Here is a 19007-nt window from a genome sequence, read left to right as displayed (position 1 = left end):
TGAATACGCGTGATAAGAGTGTGTTTACAGTTCGTGAAGTGCTGCACGAGGAGATAAGATGACCTTCTCTCGTGCAATTGGCTATTCGATTGGAATGACTGAATTAGGATAATTGTGCATCTCTGAATAATTAAATGTCTTGCACAATTGACTTCAGTTAATAATTTATGTTTTGTGGGATGACACATGGATCTCTGGTTTCTGTAGACCTATCTGTTAATGTGCACCCAGGAATTGTTTGCTAATTAAAGTTTTACCATAAAGAAATTAGTTGAACTTTTTTTTAAGGGAAAATAATAGCAATTCAGAGGTGAAGCTCCACCAGTTAACAGTAGGCTAAAGTACAAACAAAACTAGGCTGTTTGGACAAAAATGAAATTCAGTTAAAATCCTGCAGATTCTTAAATGTAGAAAGTAATTTCAGGTCTATATCTATTTTGCTATTTTCAGACACTTAGTTTAAAGTTAGGCTATATTTTGGATTGTTATTTGTGACTAGAATGTGCAACGCTGTAGGCTATATCGACACTGTATTGTTAGCCTAATTTTCAGTCGCTAACTCCGAATATTGACTTGTCAAACCTAAGATTATAACTAGTCAACTTCATTCAAGAGTTGAAATCACTTATGTTGCATCTCTGCAGTACAGCAAGTCATTAAAACATAAATGTTATCCAAATTAAAAGAGCCACAGTGACTCATCCAGTGTTCATTGTGGTATGCTTGCAGAAACAACATCCCATTTAAATTGGGTGCATAATAATTGGTGCATTAGAGATCATATAGAGTACATCCCCTTTTTGCACTACATTTTATGCAAACAAGAAAAAATTACAAAGCAAACATAAAATAAAATACTATTTTTAGATTTGAAAGAGTTTAAGGAAGTCGCATCACAGTGGAGAAAAATCTAAATTTTGGAACAGTCAGAAAAACGGAACGTGACCTATAAGGTTAACCCAATATCTGTATAGAATGCTGCAGGGATGACAACATTTTGTTGGTTCCAGCTGCGGCTGGCAAAATAGCTAAAAGCGGACTCACCATGCTTTGAGTAAACCCTTGGTATTTTCTAGCTGATGTGATCCAAATGATAAGTGATCTGTTAGGTTTATATTCAGTGAGCATATCTCCAATATATTGAGGTCCTAGCCCATTGAATGATTTATATACCAGTAATAATTCTTTAAAATCAATCCAAAATGTAACTGGGAGCCAGTGTAAAGACTTGAGGACTGGTGTGATATGTTCATATTTTCTGGTCCTGCTCAGAATCCTGGCAGCAGCGTTCTGTATGAGCTGCAACTGTCTTATGGTCTTTTTAGGAGGGCCAGTGAGGAGTCCATTACAATAATCCACCATGGTGATGAAAGCATGCACACGTTTCTCTAAGTCTTGACTGAAAACAATAAAGCATCTAAATTCTTGCAATATTTTTCAGGTGATAGTATGCTGATTTAGTTGACTACTGAATCTAAGGTCTGGCTCTAGAGACACACCAAGATTCCTGACTTGATTTTTAGTTGTTTGACCCCTAGACTGAAGGTATGCATTCATCTTGAGAACTTCATCTTTATTTCCAAATGCATTGACTTCAGTTCTGTCTTTGATTAACTGAAGAAAGTTTTGGCACATCCAACTGTTTACTTCATCAATACATTGGCACAGGGAGTCAACAGGGCTGTAGTCATTAGGCGATAGATACACTGTAAAAAATTTTTGATGGTTTAACTTAAAAAAGTAAGTAACCTGGTTGCCTTAAAAATTTAAGCTCATTGAACTGGAAAAAGTGAGTAAATACAATGAAGGAGAATGATTTAATAATCAGAAACTCAAAATGATATGTTATCTGAACTAAATAAATTATTTAAGTTGATTTGACAAAAAAGAAAAAATGTTGTGATTACTACACTATAAAAATATTGTTGGTTTAACTTAAAAAAGTAAGTAAACCTTGGTGGCGTTAAAATTTCAAGTTGATTGAACTGGAAAAAGTGAGTTAATACAATTAATTTTATCATCTCAACTAAATAAATTATTATAAAGTTGATTTGACAAAAGAAAATATGTTGTGATAACAAATCTTGAAAATATTTTTTTATAGTGTAGGGCTAAGTAGAGCTGTGTTGTCTGCATAGCTGTGGTAAGCGATTTGGTTCTTTACACTTTCTCTTCTTTTCTTCTCTTTTAAATGTAATAAAAGTAGTTGTGTTTAACTTTTGCATCGTGTGGTTACTGTTTTGCGACACAAAAGTATCACAGTGATACATGTGTTTTAATGAGTGTGTCAAGTTTAGAGTTTTAGCAATTCAGAAAAACAGTAAACTTACAAAAACCAGTCTGGGAAACCCTGATGTAATGTAATATTAATACACTTTATGTTGTTGAAAACAAATAATGGAATATATTTTATGTCTTTATATTTCTATATCAAAATGATACAAGATTACCCTGTCCAAATCAGTGTGATAAACAAGTTATGTTAAAAGTATAGTCGAAAAAAGTAATCAAAAAGTAGTCTGAATATATTAGCCTACCTAAAATGAGTAATCTGGATTACCTTACTAACTACAATTTTGGAATCAGTAACTGATTTGTAAGTTATTTGTAAGTAATCTACCCAGGACTGCTTATAAATATAGCAAAGATTGTACACATGGACCCATCATGATTCATAACAGGACAAGATTATCCCAGGTGCATCCCAAAATGCTTTGCTCTTGTAGACTGCTTTATGTATAATAGGTCCTATTCTCACTATTAACTAGCACTTAACTAGTTTATTGAGGCAAAAGTCGTTGATAGTGAGAATTGGACCCTAATCTTGTAGTGTGATCTAAAGTGTGACCATACGAGTTCAAGCATTCCCACAAAATATCTTTATTTATATAAAAAAGGGGACCTTCAACTAAGAAGCCTGCAGTGTCCCCACATCTGCCACTGCAGATGCAAAATTGATAGGCTATAGAACAGAATGTGTGCAATATACAAAGATGTGAGAAAAACGTGTTATTGATCCCATACTTGTGGCACTACCAAACACCCGATTTCAGCCTGGTTTTGTTCTAGGCCTAGGCCTACATGGTTGTCGCTTTTATGCACATGATGTGTTCATTTTCAAAATGATTCATGAATGTAATTATTAAGTAATTTATTGTTATTTTGACATTATATCTACAGCTGTGCAAAGCATTTTGGTCCAGATCCTTGCAAGACTATAATCCATTATTTTTTAAGTAGACTAATTTGATGATATTTTGGTGGAAACCAGAATTACTAGCTACGGTAGATTTAAAGCATAGAAATAAAAGAAATAAAAAATCAAGAGCCAAAGATGGAAAGTACGAGAACGTGATGTTTATTCATTTCAAGCTCACTAATCATCTAAATACATGTCGATAAACATTAACTTTAACATGAAACTGTACAAACTTAAGCCCAGAGTTTTTTCTATGTAAGCTATATTGAAGCATCCTCAAAAGTAAAGAGGCTGGGCATACGAAAACACACGACAGGACCAATCTGGAAGAAGAGCCGCTAGATGTGCATGTAGCGCGGCCCAATGGCGAGGAATGGAGGTTGTTTTGAATCGGCGAGACTGCCTAGCCAATCAGACCGGTCTCGTGTTGAGCTAGCGCGAGGCTGAGTGCATGGGGTTTAAAGAGGAGAGAGAAGGGAAGACAGTGGCGAGATTTCAATCAACTCAACAACACAGGTACGGAAAACTGTCTAATATTTAACACAACTTACTTCTTTCATATTTAGCTAAATATTTCATTTTATACACATTTATACAAATAGAATGTGAAACTAACATTTATTTATTTAAAGGAGAAGAAATTTGATTTTTTTTTAAATGTATATAAATTTGTTCATTTGTGAAGGTCAAGGAGTTGTGTATATTTGCAGTTTGTTTGCCAATTTTTGTCTTTCTAATAAATCACAGAAATGTGTGGAAATAAAATAAAAATGTTTTTAATAGAGGTCAAACCTAATTTATCAGATATGTATTACTGTCAATATCACTGATGGGTTTTTCTTTTCTTTTCACTGTAAAGTTAAAAGTTATTACAGCCTACTGATTTTTCTCGGACTGTTTTCTTCACGCGATGCGCTGCTGAATATGGCTCGCTCTGTCCTGTCTATGAACCACCCTGCCTTCTTCTATACAGACCGATTTCGATGACATCTCCACGTAATGTAATATTTTGTCCGCGAGGTCCTTCGCTTATGCAATGTTTCTTTACTCTCTATCTTACGATGTAAAATACGAATCTTTATGCGCGCTGGAAACATGTTGTTGCAGTTTTCCCTTTCCAACTTAAACAAACGCGCTTGCCGTGTATTAAAATGGCTGGCGATTGAGACCATTGACGAGCAGCTATTCCTTCACGAAGCAAGGACGGGATATTTTTTTAGACAGAAAACGTATATTTTAGCTTCAAATTGCGCATTCTTTTCGCTTTCGCCCTCAAATGGCTATCTCTAACCCTCTGTATTGAAATAAAGACATTATATTGTGATTTATCATCTTTTCCAGCTTGACAGTTGCGCTGGATATAATCGCATAGGCAATGGCTGGCAGTGGTCTTTGTTAAGGCAGCACTGCGCCAAGCGACAGCTAGGGCTCAACTTAGAAAAACAGTTAAATACAACAAAATACGATCTGACAGCCCTTTACAGCCGTTTGAAACTAAAAGTACTACATCTGTTTTAGTTGATGAATATGTTTTTCTCTTAATTAAAGACACTGAATCGCTGGAATCGTCTTTTAAACCCGAGGGGGTGTGTATTGCTTTGTTGCACGGTGAACCCATCTGTTTGCTCGCTCCGCAAAGAAGCCATTTTAATGAATGAAGAACAGCAGCGCAAGGCAGGGCTTATACCAGTTACTATATATACCGCTCTATATGCTTGCACACGGGCAGAACGCTGGAATGCATAGTTTTAAACCAAGAACAGTACTTGAGTTCAAAATAAAATATTAATAAGATATGCAAGATTTATCAAAATAAAGAACACTTTCTGTCATGAGGATGCATTCATGTGAAGGATGTTGAATAATTTTAGCTGATGGCCTTTCTGTTTTTAGTAGCCACTTTGATAGGCTACCACATATAGCCTAACTTAGACTGTGTATGAAGGTAATTCATGTGCATTAGACTAGAGTCGTCCAAACTTTTGCTTGCAATAAAAACAATCGATAAAATGTGTGTTGCTAATTATTATTATTGCACAGTAGCCACAAAAGAATATGGTGGTGGCGCATTATATTTCCCCAAAACGGGCCGTGAACACCAATCAGTCTCATTAATAATCAGTTCACATCCCCCACGAAAGAAGGACGGGTCTGGAATTCCCTTTGTGTATCATCTTAGTTTAATAAGCCCTGCACCCCACTGGGTTTAGAAATGTTGTACCATCTAAAATACAAAAGCACAATCATGAGTGAGGACTGAGTCGTGTTGTGTTTTGACTAGTTATTAATAGCCACACCTGGCAGAAAAGGTAATATTCTAATTTTATGTTGTGTTAAACTTAATACTCTTTGTTCCTATTATTTTAGATTAAAAAAATACAGCAGCAGAATTAAGCCCCTCTCCTTTAACGAAAATGGCAAAAGGGGACCCCAGGAAGCCCAAGGGCAAGATGTCTTCTTATGCCTACTTCGTCCAGACATGCCGTGAGGAGCACAAGAAGAAAAGCCCTGAGATTCCAGTTAGCTTTTCAGAATTCTCCAAAAGATGCTCTGGGAGATGGAAGGTTAGATTTGCAATGAGATTTTCTAATATTATTTTCAAATATTACCAAAGCAGTGGTAAATTCTCTTGATTTGTTGCATAGGCGATGTCCGATAAAGAGAAAGCCAGATTCGACGACATGGCCAAACAGGATAAGGTGCGATATGATCAAGAGATGATGCACTACATGCCTGGAGGAAAGAGAGGCAAAAAGAAGGATCCCAATGCACCCAAGAGACCACCGTGAGTAGACATCCCACACTGAATTACCTCAATATTTCAAAAATTGTTATTTTGAAGGGTATTTTGTTGATTTGATGCTGTATATGGCTATCATTGCTATCCTGTCAAATATATTATTATATTCTGGTGTTTAATTATTGTGTAATTATTATTTTTCAATTAAAATGTAACAAATTAATTGATTTTATTTACACCATAAATAAGTGTTATCATTGCTCATGAATCATTGTCTTTCAATTTTTGATGACTAATTTTATTTTGTGATCATCAGCTCTGGGTTTTTCTTATTCTGCTCGGATCATCGTCCACAAATCAAGGCTCAGTATCCCAGCCTGGGTATTGGAGATGTGGCCAAAAAACTGGGAGAACAGTGGAACAGCCTCACAGATTCCAACAAGCAACCCTACCTGATAAAGGCCAACAAGCTGAAGGACAAGTATCAAAAGGCACGTCTCCATCTAGATGCTTTTATAGTTTTCCACCATGCAACATATCCCAATTCCAGTGTTTTACCACAATATTTACTTTTTTGTGCAGGACGTTGCAGACTACAAGACGAAAGGCAAGGTTGGGGGTGTGTCCATGCCCATGCCCATGGCCATGGGAATGATGGGGAATTGTATGGCTCCAAAACCAATGGCGAAGAGCAATATGGATGATGAAGATGATGAGGAGGAGGAAGACGAGGAAGAGGATGATGATGAATATGATGATGATGAATAGACTCATTTTCGTGTGTTTGATTAATTATGACTATAATACCTATTTCTCCCCCATTGAAGTACAGTAGATACGGAATACACTGGTGGTCTTTCATAGCCAGATGTTGTTTTAATGAAGGTGGAATTTTTTTGTACTGTTGGCGAGAGACTAAGGGGTATTTACACAACACCGTTTTCACCTAAAAACGGAAAACTTTTTATGCGTTTTGGCCATTCATCAACACTACAACAGTCGTGGTAAGAAAAACGAAATGTTATTGCCTCCATGTAAACTACAAAATCACTAATTTGTGAAAACGTTGACACCATGCGCATGCGTATTACGTGTTCAGTCTATAGGTGCGTGCGTAGTGTTTCCTTACAAAGTGACATCGCCAACTACTGGCCTGGCATGTATAATACAGTGTTTTTGGTCGTTTTAGCAGATCCATGTATACGGGGATGCGTTTTTCGCATGTACGCAAAAAACACAAAGGAAAAACTTTTCCGTGTTTAGTACGTCGTTGTTGTGTAAATGTACCCTTACTACCACAGTTTCATACCTCCAGCTTTGTGTGTGTGTGTGTGTGTGAGTGTGTGAGTGCATGTGCACATGTGAAGCTCTCACTTCATCATGGTAGCCCAGTGTCTTCCTAGCCCATGTTTTTATCATTTTTACCAATTGTATAACAAAAGGCATTTAATCAAGTAATACTCTTTCTGTATATGTAAATCCCTGTACTATATTTTTCTTTTTGTTTAAGAGGTTCCTGAGTGTGTAGCTTTGTATATGGTTGACACTGAGTAGATATTGTTTATGATTGTAATATGTTGCATGTGGAAACGTGTCACAGTTTTGTACACTGTGCACCGATATCAGACATTTCATGCTGAACCAAGCTTTCTCTTCCTTGTCCAGTTTAGGAAAAAAATCAGTGCAAAAGAGCAATTGCCACCAGCACGTCAGTTAGTCCTGTTGCAGGGGTGTGTGCTATATGTTGTTTACTATACTATATGATATTAGCACATACAAGATCGATATAGGAAAGATATTTGTATCATCTTTCTTGTATATTAACTGTTGTGTGATCTAGGAATGTACCAAAATAGAAATACTGAATTTTGTAAAATGTGGTCAAAATGTTACAATGTGAAGCAGACGAGAACTTAGCACTATTGAAATATGGCATAAAAAGTATAATGTTAGTATTGGGGGGGAAAATGATAATACTGTCCAAAATGGTCACAATATGGTGCATTCCTAGTCTGATCCTTATTTTTGTTGAATATAAAGTAAGAAACAATGCTGATGATAAATCTGCACTTATCTGTATCTATGATTTTCATTTTATATGTTTGAAGTTTGCAATTAAATTGAAACATTTTTATTTGTTTTGTATGACTGTATTTAGACCAAGAACATGAGGTAGAAACCGGACCTTATTGAATGTGGATTACTAAACAATATCTAGAATATTGTATTAAAAAAATGGGTGTATGATTTGGTACACAATAAGCCACAGATCCTTAACTAAAACTAAAGGATAAAAAGTTTAATGATTGATTTTGCCCTGGCACCCAATGATAATAAAAGGCATAGACTATAGAGTACATGATGTTTTGAAACAAACGTGTTTGAAGCTTATATAGAGTTCTTTTTTCAAAATAAGCAAAAAATGCAACAAAAAAAATAATAATAAAGGCCTCAGAAAGGCATTCAGAAGTTAAGTTCAGGGCAAACAGACTATACGGTCCACCATGGTCCTTAAATAATCAAAGATTAGACTATAAATCCATGATTTTCAATTTGATCACAAACTAAAATGTCCTGATTCTGATTCATATGTGTATTTTATGTACCATTAAGTCGCTAGATGGCGCAATGCTCTATTGTATACACGTTTGAGTTCATGGTTACGTTACATAATGCCATCATGGGATTTTTCTTCTTCTTGATAATGACATTAGTGACATACTGAAATTAAATGGGAGTCATGTGCAGTCATAAATGAACTCTATATTAGTTTGTCTTGGAGAAAATTAACTATCGGTTCCCAGTCCATTACAGTCGGTTGCTCTCCTGTTCATTCTCATAATTTTTCATTTTCAGTGGTGTCCCTTCAGAGATAACATTTACGGTTGTTATTTAGTTGAAAATGCAAAAGCCTTCCAAATCCTGTCAGTTATAATGCAAACATAATGTTCGTACTTTCTCCAAAGACAGACTCTTGGATACGCCACATGAGACACGTAACGTAAATATGTTATAGTTTTTCCTCTTACTGTACTAAGCATCACACGTTCGTTCTTACAGACATTTCTGATTGGTGGTAGCCCCTTGGGCAAAGAGGGAGTGCTTCGTGACCCGTGGATGACGTGTCATTTTTCTCCGCATTTGATTGGCTAGTCGCGGTGCTCATCAAACTCTGAGGCCAAAGCCCAGTCGCTTGGTGTCTGAAGCGGCAGCGAGCGGAGTGGGGCGAGAGGCTTCCGTCTCTGGGCTGAGGAAACTACCCTGCGAACCGCCAGCGAGAGTGGCAGTGATTGAGAAAAGGAGGGACGCTTTATTCGAAGTCTCGGCTCAGTTAAATTCCCGTTACAAAGCATCTTCCCCTTATTAAAGGAAAAAGGCCTGCGGAGATGGGCGACAAGGCGGGGACCAGGTAAGAGGCAGTTTTCAGCGCAGGTTCAATTGCTGCTCTGACTTCTAATTTGGAGTCACGATATCATATTCTCACAGCCCATCCTATGATGGACAGTCGCACCAAACCTTAGAGGCTGGAGGGATGTCTTGGGAAACCTATTAGTCTATTTGAGTGATCTGTGTAGCTTACAGGATATGCATCGGCACTCGAAACAACCGCTTTTAAAAACATGATCACTGGACGTCTTATGTACTTCACCCAGGGTGGGGTGACTGTCCAGCACGCTATACCATAAATCCACAGCCCTTCTTGTACAGCCTAGAAAAGCAATTGCAACTGAAATCTTGAAGTTATGCGTGGGAGTGCGGCATAGTTGCTTTAACTGCTCGTGTTGTCTGCCGCGATCTGATGTTATCTTGTTGTTTGAGGACTCAAGTTGTGTGACTGAGATATATATTTTGCAGTGCTCGCTGCGGCTGGTCATATTTATTCTCTACAATAACAAGCATTTACAACGACAGGTTATTATACCACTGCATGGATGTAAACGAGCACTCTTCATTATTTTCCTCTCCACTGTCCGACCGAAAAGTCTGTCGCACCCAGTGCGAGAAATTCCTGCTCATCACTAACGTTACACTCGCACTTCCTCAACTTTCAGAAAAGGCCTCGACGTTTCCTGTTGCAGCAAACAGTGGGGTTGAATGTTACTAAAACTCATTTTAACACCTCTCTCTATGTGTGTGTGTGCGTGTGTTTGTGTGTGAACGCGCAGAATAGGCCTTATAGACGCAGAGTAGATGGATAGTCGAGTCGTGGGCGACCATGTACGTGCGCTGAGTTTGATGAGTAACCCAGCAATCCTCTCAGTTGTGCCCTCAGTTCTGCTTACATGTCACGGCTCACACCATCAGGAGAAGAGGAAACCCACGGGCTTTCTGGTTCCCGTGTATCTAAGGCTACATTTAAGGCTTTAACAGAGGTGTTTCAGTCAGGTTACCCTGTTTTGATGTTGATTTGACATATGACACAGTTAGTAGGCTACTTCCACAATGCAGGCACGACCCCCCTAGCATCTGAATTAATTGTCAAAATCAATTTTTTAAAGATGGGACATTTTGTTTAACTTTTAGACAAAACGGTTTGCATATTTTTCATCATATACATCAAGCTTTTATGGCCTACTATGATAGAGCTCACACTCAAGAAGGGAAAAAACACCTACATCTGGAAGTCCAAACTGAGCAATAACATGCAATTTGGTGCATATGTTATTTACACTCACTGGCCACTTTATTAGGTACACCTGTCCAACTGCTCGTTAACACTTAATTTCTAAGCAGCCAATCACATGGCGGCAACTCAGTGCATTTAGGCATGTAGACATGGTCAAGACAATCTCCTGCAGTTCAAACCGAGCATCAGTATGGTGAAGAAAGGTGATTTGAGTGACTTTGAACGTGGCATGATTGTTGGTGCCAGAAGGGCTGGTCTGAGTATTTCAGAAACTGCTAATCTACTGGGATTTTCACGCACAACCATAGGGTTTACAGAGAATGGTCCGAAAAAGAAAAAACATCCAGTGAGCGGCAGTTCTGTGGGCGGAAATGCCTTGTTGATGCCAGAGGTCAGAGGAGAATGGCCAGACTGGTTCGAGCTGATAGAAGGGCAACAGTGACTCAAATAACCACCCGTTACAACCAAGGTGGGCAGAAGAGCATCTCTGAACGCACAGTACGTCGAACTTTGAGGCAGATGGGCTACAGCAGCAGAAGACCACACCGGGTGCCACTCCTTTCAGCTAAGAACAGGAAACTGAGGCTACAATTTGCACAAGCTCATCGAAATTGGACAATAGAAGATTGGAAAAACGTTGCCTGGTCTGATGAGTCTCGATTTCTGCTGCGACATTCGGATGGTAGGGTCAGAATTTGGCGTCTACAACATGAAAGCATGGATCCATCCTGCCTTGTATCAACGGTTCAGGCTGGTGGTGGTGGTGTCATGGTGTGGGGAATATTTTCTTGGCACTCTTTGGGCCCCTTGGTACCAATTGAGCATCGTTGCAACGCCACAGCCTACCTGAGTATTGTTGCTGACCATATCCATCCCTTTATGACCACAATGTACCCAACTTCTGATGGCTACTTTCAGCAGGATAATGCGCCATGTCATAAAGCTGGAATCATCTCAGACTGGTTTCTTGAACATGACAATGAGTTCGCTGTACTCAAATGGCCTCCACAGTCACCAGATCTCAATCCTATAGAGCATCTTTGGGATGTGGTGGAACGGGAGATTCGCATCATGGATGTGCAGCCGACAAATCTGCGGCAACTGTGTGATGCCATCATGTCAATATGGACCAAACTCCCTGAGGAATGCTTCCAGCACCTTGTTGAATCTATGCCACGAAGAATTGAGGCAGTTCTGAAGGCAAAAGGGGGTCCAACCCGTTACTAGCATGGGGTACCTAATAAAGTGGCCGGTGAGTGTATATGGCCAAAAACAAGCTCATTGTCCTTTAGCTTGTCGTATATTAAATTAGATTTTCATTACATCAGGCTACTTGCATAAAATAAATATTAGATGTCACTCTCCAGCTGTCAGTATTGTCTTAATAAGATTGTATATGATATATATGTATAAATACTAGTTTTAATAACATAGATATGTATAAATGCTAGTTTTATGACCAAAGCTCTGTATTTTTAAGCTTGGGAGAAAACACAACGCAGTGCAATTCAATGATGATCGAGAGATAAACTTTCCTTCGGATTTTATGCATAGAGACATTTTTAAAAAGGTTTCTCATTGAATAATTGTAGAATTTCTATCATATTTTAAATTGAAAGATTATATGTTATTATTGTTATTACTGTTGTTGTTATTGCTATATTTGCATGTTTTTATTGATTGTTTTTTTAAGACGAAATTGTTAAATTATTGTAAACAATGTATTGAAGTGATATTGTTATCATAATTTTTTTTTAATTATTGAAATACTGTTGATTGCCAGCCATTGCTGCTGATATGGTGTTAATCATAAATAAATACATATTATGCATACATTTTAACACGATTAAAAAAAGATGCATGTATTAACAAGTACGCCTACGTTCCTTCAGTCCAGTAACTGGTTATCTTAAAGTATTGCTAACGACAATTATTGTTGCGTTTGCGTTCTATAAAAATCATTAAAGTTTTCACAGCAAAAACTCACATGTCCTGAAGTTGGACATGAATCAGGTATGAAAAATCAATCAGAGGGCAGAGGGCATGTGCAGTAGTAGTATGTGTCCAACAGTTTTGATCGTGACTGTTTAGAGGCCTTAGAAATTAATAGTATTTAGGGTTCAACCTCACTTTATACCAAACCTGTATGGCTTTCTTTTCTTGCCAGAACACAAAGGGCGTTTCAATTTAGAAACCATTCACATTCATTGTATGGATAAAAAATGCATGAATGGTGAAATATTTACATTTTTGGATGGACTTCACTATACAACCAGATTTCTCTTCACAAGGCTTGGTTTTGCTGCTGAAATGTGAACGTTTGCTTTTAAAAGGAGAGCAGTGATTGTTGCATAGTTATTGAATTGTAATAAGATTAAATAGCATGACTTTTGTGCATGGGGAGCAGTTGTTCATCAGCCCACTACAGAGCAGGCCATGCACAGCAAACTTAGCGCGTATTGATTGACACACATTCATAGCGCTGCAAAGCTGTGAAAGAGGCGTTTTATGTAGGTGTCATCGACCCTTCTGTGCTTTCAAATTAGCCTTGGGTAAATTAAAGCTCGCTAACACTCCATAATTGTTGCATTTATTATCATTTCTATTTATAAACATATATTGCCACCTAAGAAGACCTCATAGATGGAAATAGTATAGCCCTGCCTGTTTCTGATAAGTAGATTCTGATTCAGCCTCTCTCTTGTGGTTCAGTCACTGGAGTTGTGGAGGCTGTCTGGTGTGGCGGTGTTGGGGGATAGTGCAGCTCAGTGCTTTGTATCTTTTTTCATGTTTGATAATAGAGCCGGACCGATAAAGGTTTTTGAAGGCCGATACCGATACAAATATTTTTGGGTTTTAAAATCCGATATTCCGATATATCGGCCGATATTTTTTTTATTTTTTTTTTTAAACTGGACATGATAGTCACAAATTTTGTCATGCTTATTTGAGTTTAGAGAACTGATGGGGATGTTCTTTAAACATCGTGACCAACTCAACGAGTGTTGCCAACAGGAACGGTGTAGAGTGCCCTCTGGTGGACCAACTATACAACTCCAACACTCATGACATGGTTCAAGCGTGTTTCGTCCATTTTAATTTTATTGTTGAAATATTCATTTATCGGCCATTATAACTGCAGATACCGATAGTTTGGAAAATGCCTAATATCGGCCGATAATATCGGTCTGCCGATATATTGGTCTGGCTCTATTTGATAATTACACATTTTCCGGGTTAACGAAACAGGATGTCGCTAATACTGTGATATCCGTTTTTCACATTTATATGCTTGCCTATCATAACATTTTTTGTTGTTGTTGCTAAAACCAAGTTGCATCCAAGTTTATTTATGCAGTATTTGGTTCTATTTTTAGTAATATTTGTTTTGTCTTATTTTTGTACTTCAATAATGTTGTTTGCTCAATTTTTCCAGGTGGCAAAACTACTTTGGGTTAGGCTTTATTTTAAAGTGCCCCTGTTTCAGTGTTCATACATTTAAGCACTGAGTAATATTAATTATCAACATATAATTAGGGTTAGGGTTTGGTTTAAGGTTAGTTGCTTGTAATTATGCATTATATACTGTTATTGTAAATTATTACACAGCTCTAGATCCATTGTTCTTTTGTTATTGTTTATTGAACTGATGCTTGCGGCATATTTCATTTTTATTTATGCATATAATAACGTAACATCTTTGTGCTCATCTCACAATCTTCAGTTTAGTGGTTTGTTGTAAGTTTGAAAGTTTTTACAAAACTTTGTTGTAATTTTTTAAGGTTTAAGTGTAAGTAAATGTGGCTTAATAGTAAATAACACAAATGTAGGGATGCAGCGATAATGATAACCTTAAAGATAATTCTTAAAAAAAATGAAAGCTATAATAACCGATATATTGGCCGATAAATTTAAATCCAAATTTTTACTTAATTGAGTGCCTGATTACAAAAACAACATCTCAAGCCCCAATCACACAACCATAATGAGGCTCTCATTATAATTTTATTGCAGACTTGCGCTGCACATGCACAATCAATGTTTCAAGCAATTCAAAAACATCATGGTGTGAACATTGCACATCTGAAGTGTCTCAGCTGATACTTAATATATTGGCTTTAATATATCGGAAAATCTTTATTATCGGGCCGATAATGCTAACATATTGGCCGACACCGATATGGGGGCCGATATATCACGCATCCACACACAAATGCATTATTAAATACATTCGAATGTTAACCACAAATGTATTTTATAAGGAGCAACATTTAGGAAGCAAGCAATGGACAGCGAGGGAAGGTGAATGAAATGGAGGAATGGGGAAATGGTGTAGATAGAGGAAGGATTTCAAGAGTGAAACAGCAGGAAGACCGTGTTTGCCTAATTTGAAACTTGTACAGCTGTTTTTAATACATCCAAGCCAAACTTTATTAGCCTGTGTATGTTTACGATTGCTATTCAGTCCATTCTCAAGGGTTAGAGGACAAGAGAGATTTGTAATCAGTTCACAGGGAATTACTTTGGTGAGACCAGAACAGAAAAAGTGGAAGGAAACCATTTGTTCAGCATTAGATTAAATGCTGAACAAAATGTCATATAGCTCTATACCAGTGTTTTTGGATTTGCACTACCATACTTGCGCAATATCCTGCAGCTGATGTTACAGCTGGTTAGTATAAATTCCCCATACTCCAGCTTGTGTTGTGACATCTGCATGCTCAAACTCGTATGATGTTGTCCTCTTTTTGTAGGATGATTGATTGGTGTGGTCCATTAAATCACTCCGGCATTAGTGCGATTAGCATGAGGGTGATGTATTGTTTTGTGCATGTTTTCACCTCTTCTTGTGTTCTAGTTCTCTCCTTGTGCCCTTTCCACTCTCTCTTTCATCAGTGATTGATAATGTTACTGGCTCTCTAGTTTCACATTGGTTTTTCCCCTTAGTCTGCGGTGAACTTTTGACGGAAAACGTATAGAAACGGAACATTTTGTTTGTGGAATTAAAGGGATAGTTCAATAAAAAAAAAGAATATTCTGTCATTTTCTCACACAAGACTTTGGGTTTTCTATGAAACATAAAAGAAGATATTGGGTAGAATTAAACTTTTTTTTTTTTTGACCACTTTTTTTTTTGCCCACACAATGACACAAAACAGCCTTATACCCATTGACTTACTGTATGGGAGAAAAATGCTTTGATATTTTTCTAAATATTGTCTTTTGTGTCCTGCAGAAGAAAGAAGGTCATGCAGTTTGGAATAAGTATAATGTACATGAGTAAATAATGATAGATAATTCAATTTTGGGTGAACTATCCCTCATTGAGTCTCATTGAGATGGAAAGGGTGCTATCAGTGATGGCTCACAACACGGTCACAATATTGCTGTTGCCACCTAGGTTTGTTTGTGTGTGTGTGTGTGTGTATCTCCTACGCACTACTCGCCTCTAATTCATCAGCTGATGGCTCCATTATCTCATTTTAGGCAGAAAGGGCAATTCACTAGAGACTATTTAGACACCTGTCTGCACTGATGGATTAAGTCTCTAAATTTAACTGGTGGCCAGTTCCTCTAACATAGTTTGTGGACTGAGTTGACCCTTCTCATGGGATTTTGTCCTAAATGAATGGTGTTCCGCTCCATGGGTTTGATTCTGTAGACTTGTGGGTTTATGTGTGCTGAATAAGGCCACACTTGCAAAAACCAAAGCTCACTGTACATTTTTACTTTTTATGAAAAAAATACGTGGTGCTTTCAAAACATGCCACTATCTGGGTGGTTGCCATGGAGATTTTAGTCATTTCCAGCTGGTTTGTATGATGATAGTTTTATGATAGTTTTCTTTAATAAGCCACACACTTTAAGCTATCATCCATGTAGCTATAGGGATGAGTTACATACGTTTAATACTTGGGGTCAGGGGTTTGAATGAAGTTTGAGAAGTAGTTATAGTAAATGTTGTCTTAGCAAACACTGTAAAAATGAAAATGCTTTATCTAATCAAAAAAAAAATAGTGGCAACAGATTACAAGCATTATTCTTAATTAAATGTAACAAATTAGAATTGAGTAATAATTAATCAAATTATTCCTTAAAAGTTAACCATTTAAAATGAGTAAAAACTTACAACAACAACCAAAAAAACATAAATTTAAGTCACCATTATGGTGTTCGGCGTTTGTGTTAGGTTTGTTTTAAAATGACGGTTTTCTCCTTCAGTGATTCTGCTTGTTAACATCAGGTGTCTTCAATGTTGGCAATATAAAATAAATATTTCTTAATTAATATTTGACGTCTGTCTGTTAGTGAGATATTTTTGTTACATTTTTTTGGTGTAAACTTTACTCATTTTAAATGGTTAACTTTTAAGGAATAATTTGATGAATTATTACTCAATTCTAATTTGTTAAATTTAATTAATAATATTGCTTGTAATCTGTTGCCACAATTCTATTGATTAGATAAGGCATATTTATTTTTACAGTGAACAGTATCTTTTTCTAAAAATAACTGTATTTTACCTTTTTCAATTGTTAGGATTATTGCCCTGTGCATATAAGATCTTATCACGGGAAGCTGGAATTCTGAAGAATTCAGCGGTTTAAGTTCCCAATAGGAAGTGGTCTAGAAAAATAACATTTACACACACACAGCACCTCCCCAATGGAAAAATAATATAATGGAAAAGCAATCTCAGCTGGGTTCCTTTTTTTTTCCCATTATATTGCTGTTTTAATTAGGAAATTGCTTGTACTTGACCTCTATATCTTTTTTCCAAATAACTTTTACTTTGCTCCTAGATGTGGGCTGTTGAAAGTACGAGCAACAATCTCTTTAAAATAGGCTGTAATTATGGGTGCTAGTGCACATTTGCTCTGTGATCTCACATGGTGTCTGAGTGGTTAGCATAGTGTTCTGTAAATTGTCTGCACGTGTAAACGTCTGACAGGTGATTATAACCACCAGACATCCTTGGTGCTTCCCTTGGCTCCATCCTAAGACAACAGTGAGATTGATTAAGTCCCTCTCACACACACGTTTACTATCTCCATCCATTAATGTCTCTATTTTTCTCAGCACTGTGTTTTTTTTTTACATCCTGCATCCTGCTTAGTATTCTCAAAGCATGTTTTTTTGCATTTCAGACATTTGCATGTTCTCTTTGCATGTTTAAATTCATAATTTGTTACTACGCACGCACCACCAAATGTGAGTGTCCACTTGTCTTGTGGGAGGATTCGTTTACAGTATTATTGAGGTTATCAGGGCTTGATGTTAAGCATTTTTCTGGTTCTTGTCTCAAGTAAACTATTAGACGTCTGGAATATGAAGTCAATGTAGTAAATTGGAGCATGATTTTGCTGCCGTGTGTAAAAAGACCAACGAAAAATTACTTTGAATGCATTTCAAAGTAAGAGTTATTTAATAAAGTAGTTTAAATTATACACACCTTGTAACCGTGTTATTATTTTACTCTTAGCCTGGTGGAGACTGAGATTCCACTGGGTCCCGGTAAGTTAACTGTAATATTTTTAAGCTATAGATATTGATAAGAACTGTTGTTGTTTAAAAATGTCTACTCAACAACAACAGTTCTTATCAATATCTATAGCTTAAAAATATTACAGTTAACTTACCGGGACCCAGTGGAATCTCAGTCTCCACCAGGCTAAGAGTAAAATAATAACACGGTTACAAGGTGTGTATAATTTAAACTACTTTATTAAATAACTCTTGTCCAACAGGCACTAAAGGCCCTGATATACTGAAAGCCAAATCAAAGAACTTGTGTGACGTCATTTCGAAGAAAATCAGAGGATTTTCCTTTCAGGAGTTTTAAACAGCATGCAAAAGCGAACTTTTAGGGGTGCGTTTCCCGTACAACGATGTAACTTCACTACCATAGTACGATGCATCGTTGGAGAAATCAACTAGCTAGTCAAGGCTGTTTCCCGAAACCCATTGTCGCAAAGTATCGTTGTTCAACCACGTTGGTTTCGCACGTGGTGGAGTAATAACTATTTTTAATGAAACTGTTTGAGATCAAATTAACGCTAGATTTTTGAATATAAATTATAGACATTACATGTCATCTGAGGACATTTTCTAATTGTTCTCAGTTTTTTTTTTTTGCTTTATTACCAGACTCAGTATTTGGCTCGTTCTTACATAGTAGAGCATGTTTGCACATGCGCACTCTTCAAACACGGTACTTTAAATCTTTTCACAAACTAAAAGCTGTAAATTACATTTGTACGTATTCTAAATTTAAGGCACCAGTTGTACTGAATATCATCTTGCTTATTTTGCTCAAGATTAGAAATTATTACGTCCAAATGTCATGCAATATAGAAACGATGCCTCTAACCACAGGTCGAGAGCTGTCGTTCAAACCACACAACTTTGCGATGCTGTTTGCAAATGTTCGTTGGAACGAT

General features: G+C 37.0%; 2 protein-coding genes across 2 annotated transcripts in view; both read left to right on the top strand.

Moving 5' to 3' along the window:
- Positions 1-3687: 3687 nt before the first annotated feature.
- On the top strand, positions 3688-7114 carry hmgb3a (high mobility group box 3a). The gene is made up of 5 exons (XM_039660062.2): positions 3688-3715; positions 5567-5763; positions 5845-5984; positions 6256-6430; positions 6522-7114. The coding sequence occupies exons 2-5, from the start codon at positions 5614-5616 to the stop codon at positions 6705-6707; spliced, it is 651 nt and encodes a 216-aa protein (XP_039515996.1). The 5' UTR covers positions 3688-3715; positions 5567-5613; the 3' UTR covers positions 6708-7114.
- A 2016-nt stretch (positions 7115-9130) lies between these two features.
- Positions 9131-19007, top strand: part of arrb2b (arrestin, beta 2b) — a 43053-nt gene continuing 33176 nt past the window's right edge. The window contains exon 1 of the mRNA XM_039659774.2: positions 9131-9348. Within this exon, the coding sequence (XP_039515708.1) occupies positions 9326-9348 (23 nt within the window). The 5' untranslated portion in view covers positions 9131-9325. The remainder of the gene's footprint in view (positions 9349-19007) is intronic.

The sequence above is a fragment of the Pimephales promelas genome, chromosome 1 (genome assembly GCF_988280905.1).
Source record: "Pimephales promelas chromosome 1, fPimPro1.hap1.1, whole genome shotgun sequence".
NCBI classification, from domain to species: Eukaryota; Metazoa; Chordata; class Actinopteri; order Cypriniformes; family Leuciscidae; genus Pimephales; species Pimephales promelas.
Note: the sequence above shows the minus strand (reverse complement) of the source record. Positions and strands in the feature narration are given on the sequence as shown.

Excerpts from the sequence above, each read along its gene's own strand:
- hmgb3a (XM_039660062.2), top strand. The coding sequence starts at position 5,614 with ATGGCAAAAGGGGACCCCAGGAAGCCCAAGGGCAAGATGTCTTCTTAT. Across the intron at positions 5,985-6,255 it reads AATGCACCCAAGAGACCACC|CTCTGGGTTTTTCTTATTCT; the intron begins GTGAGTAGACAT and ends TGTGATCATCAG. Across the intron at positions 6,431-6,521 it reads TGAAGGACAAGTATCAAAAG|GACGTTGCAGACTACAAGAC; the intron begins GCACGTCTCCAT and ends TTTTTTGTGCAG.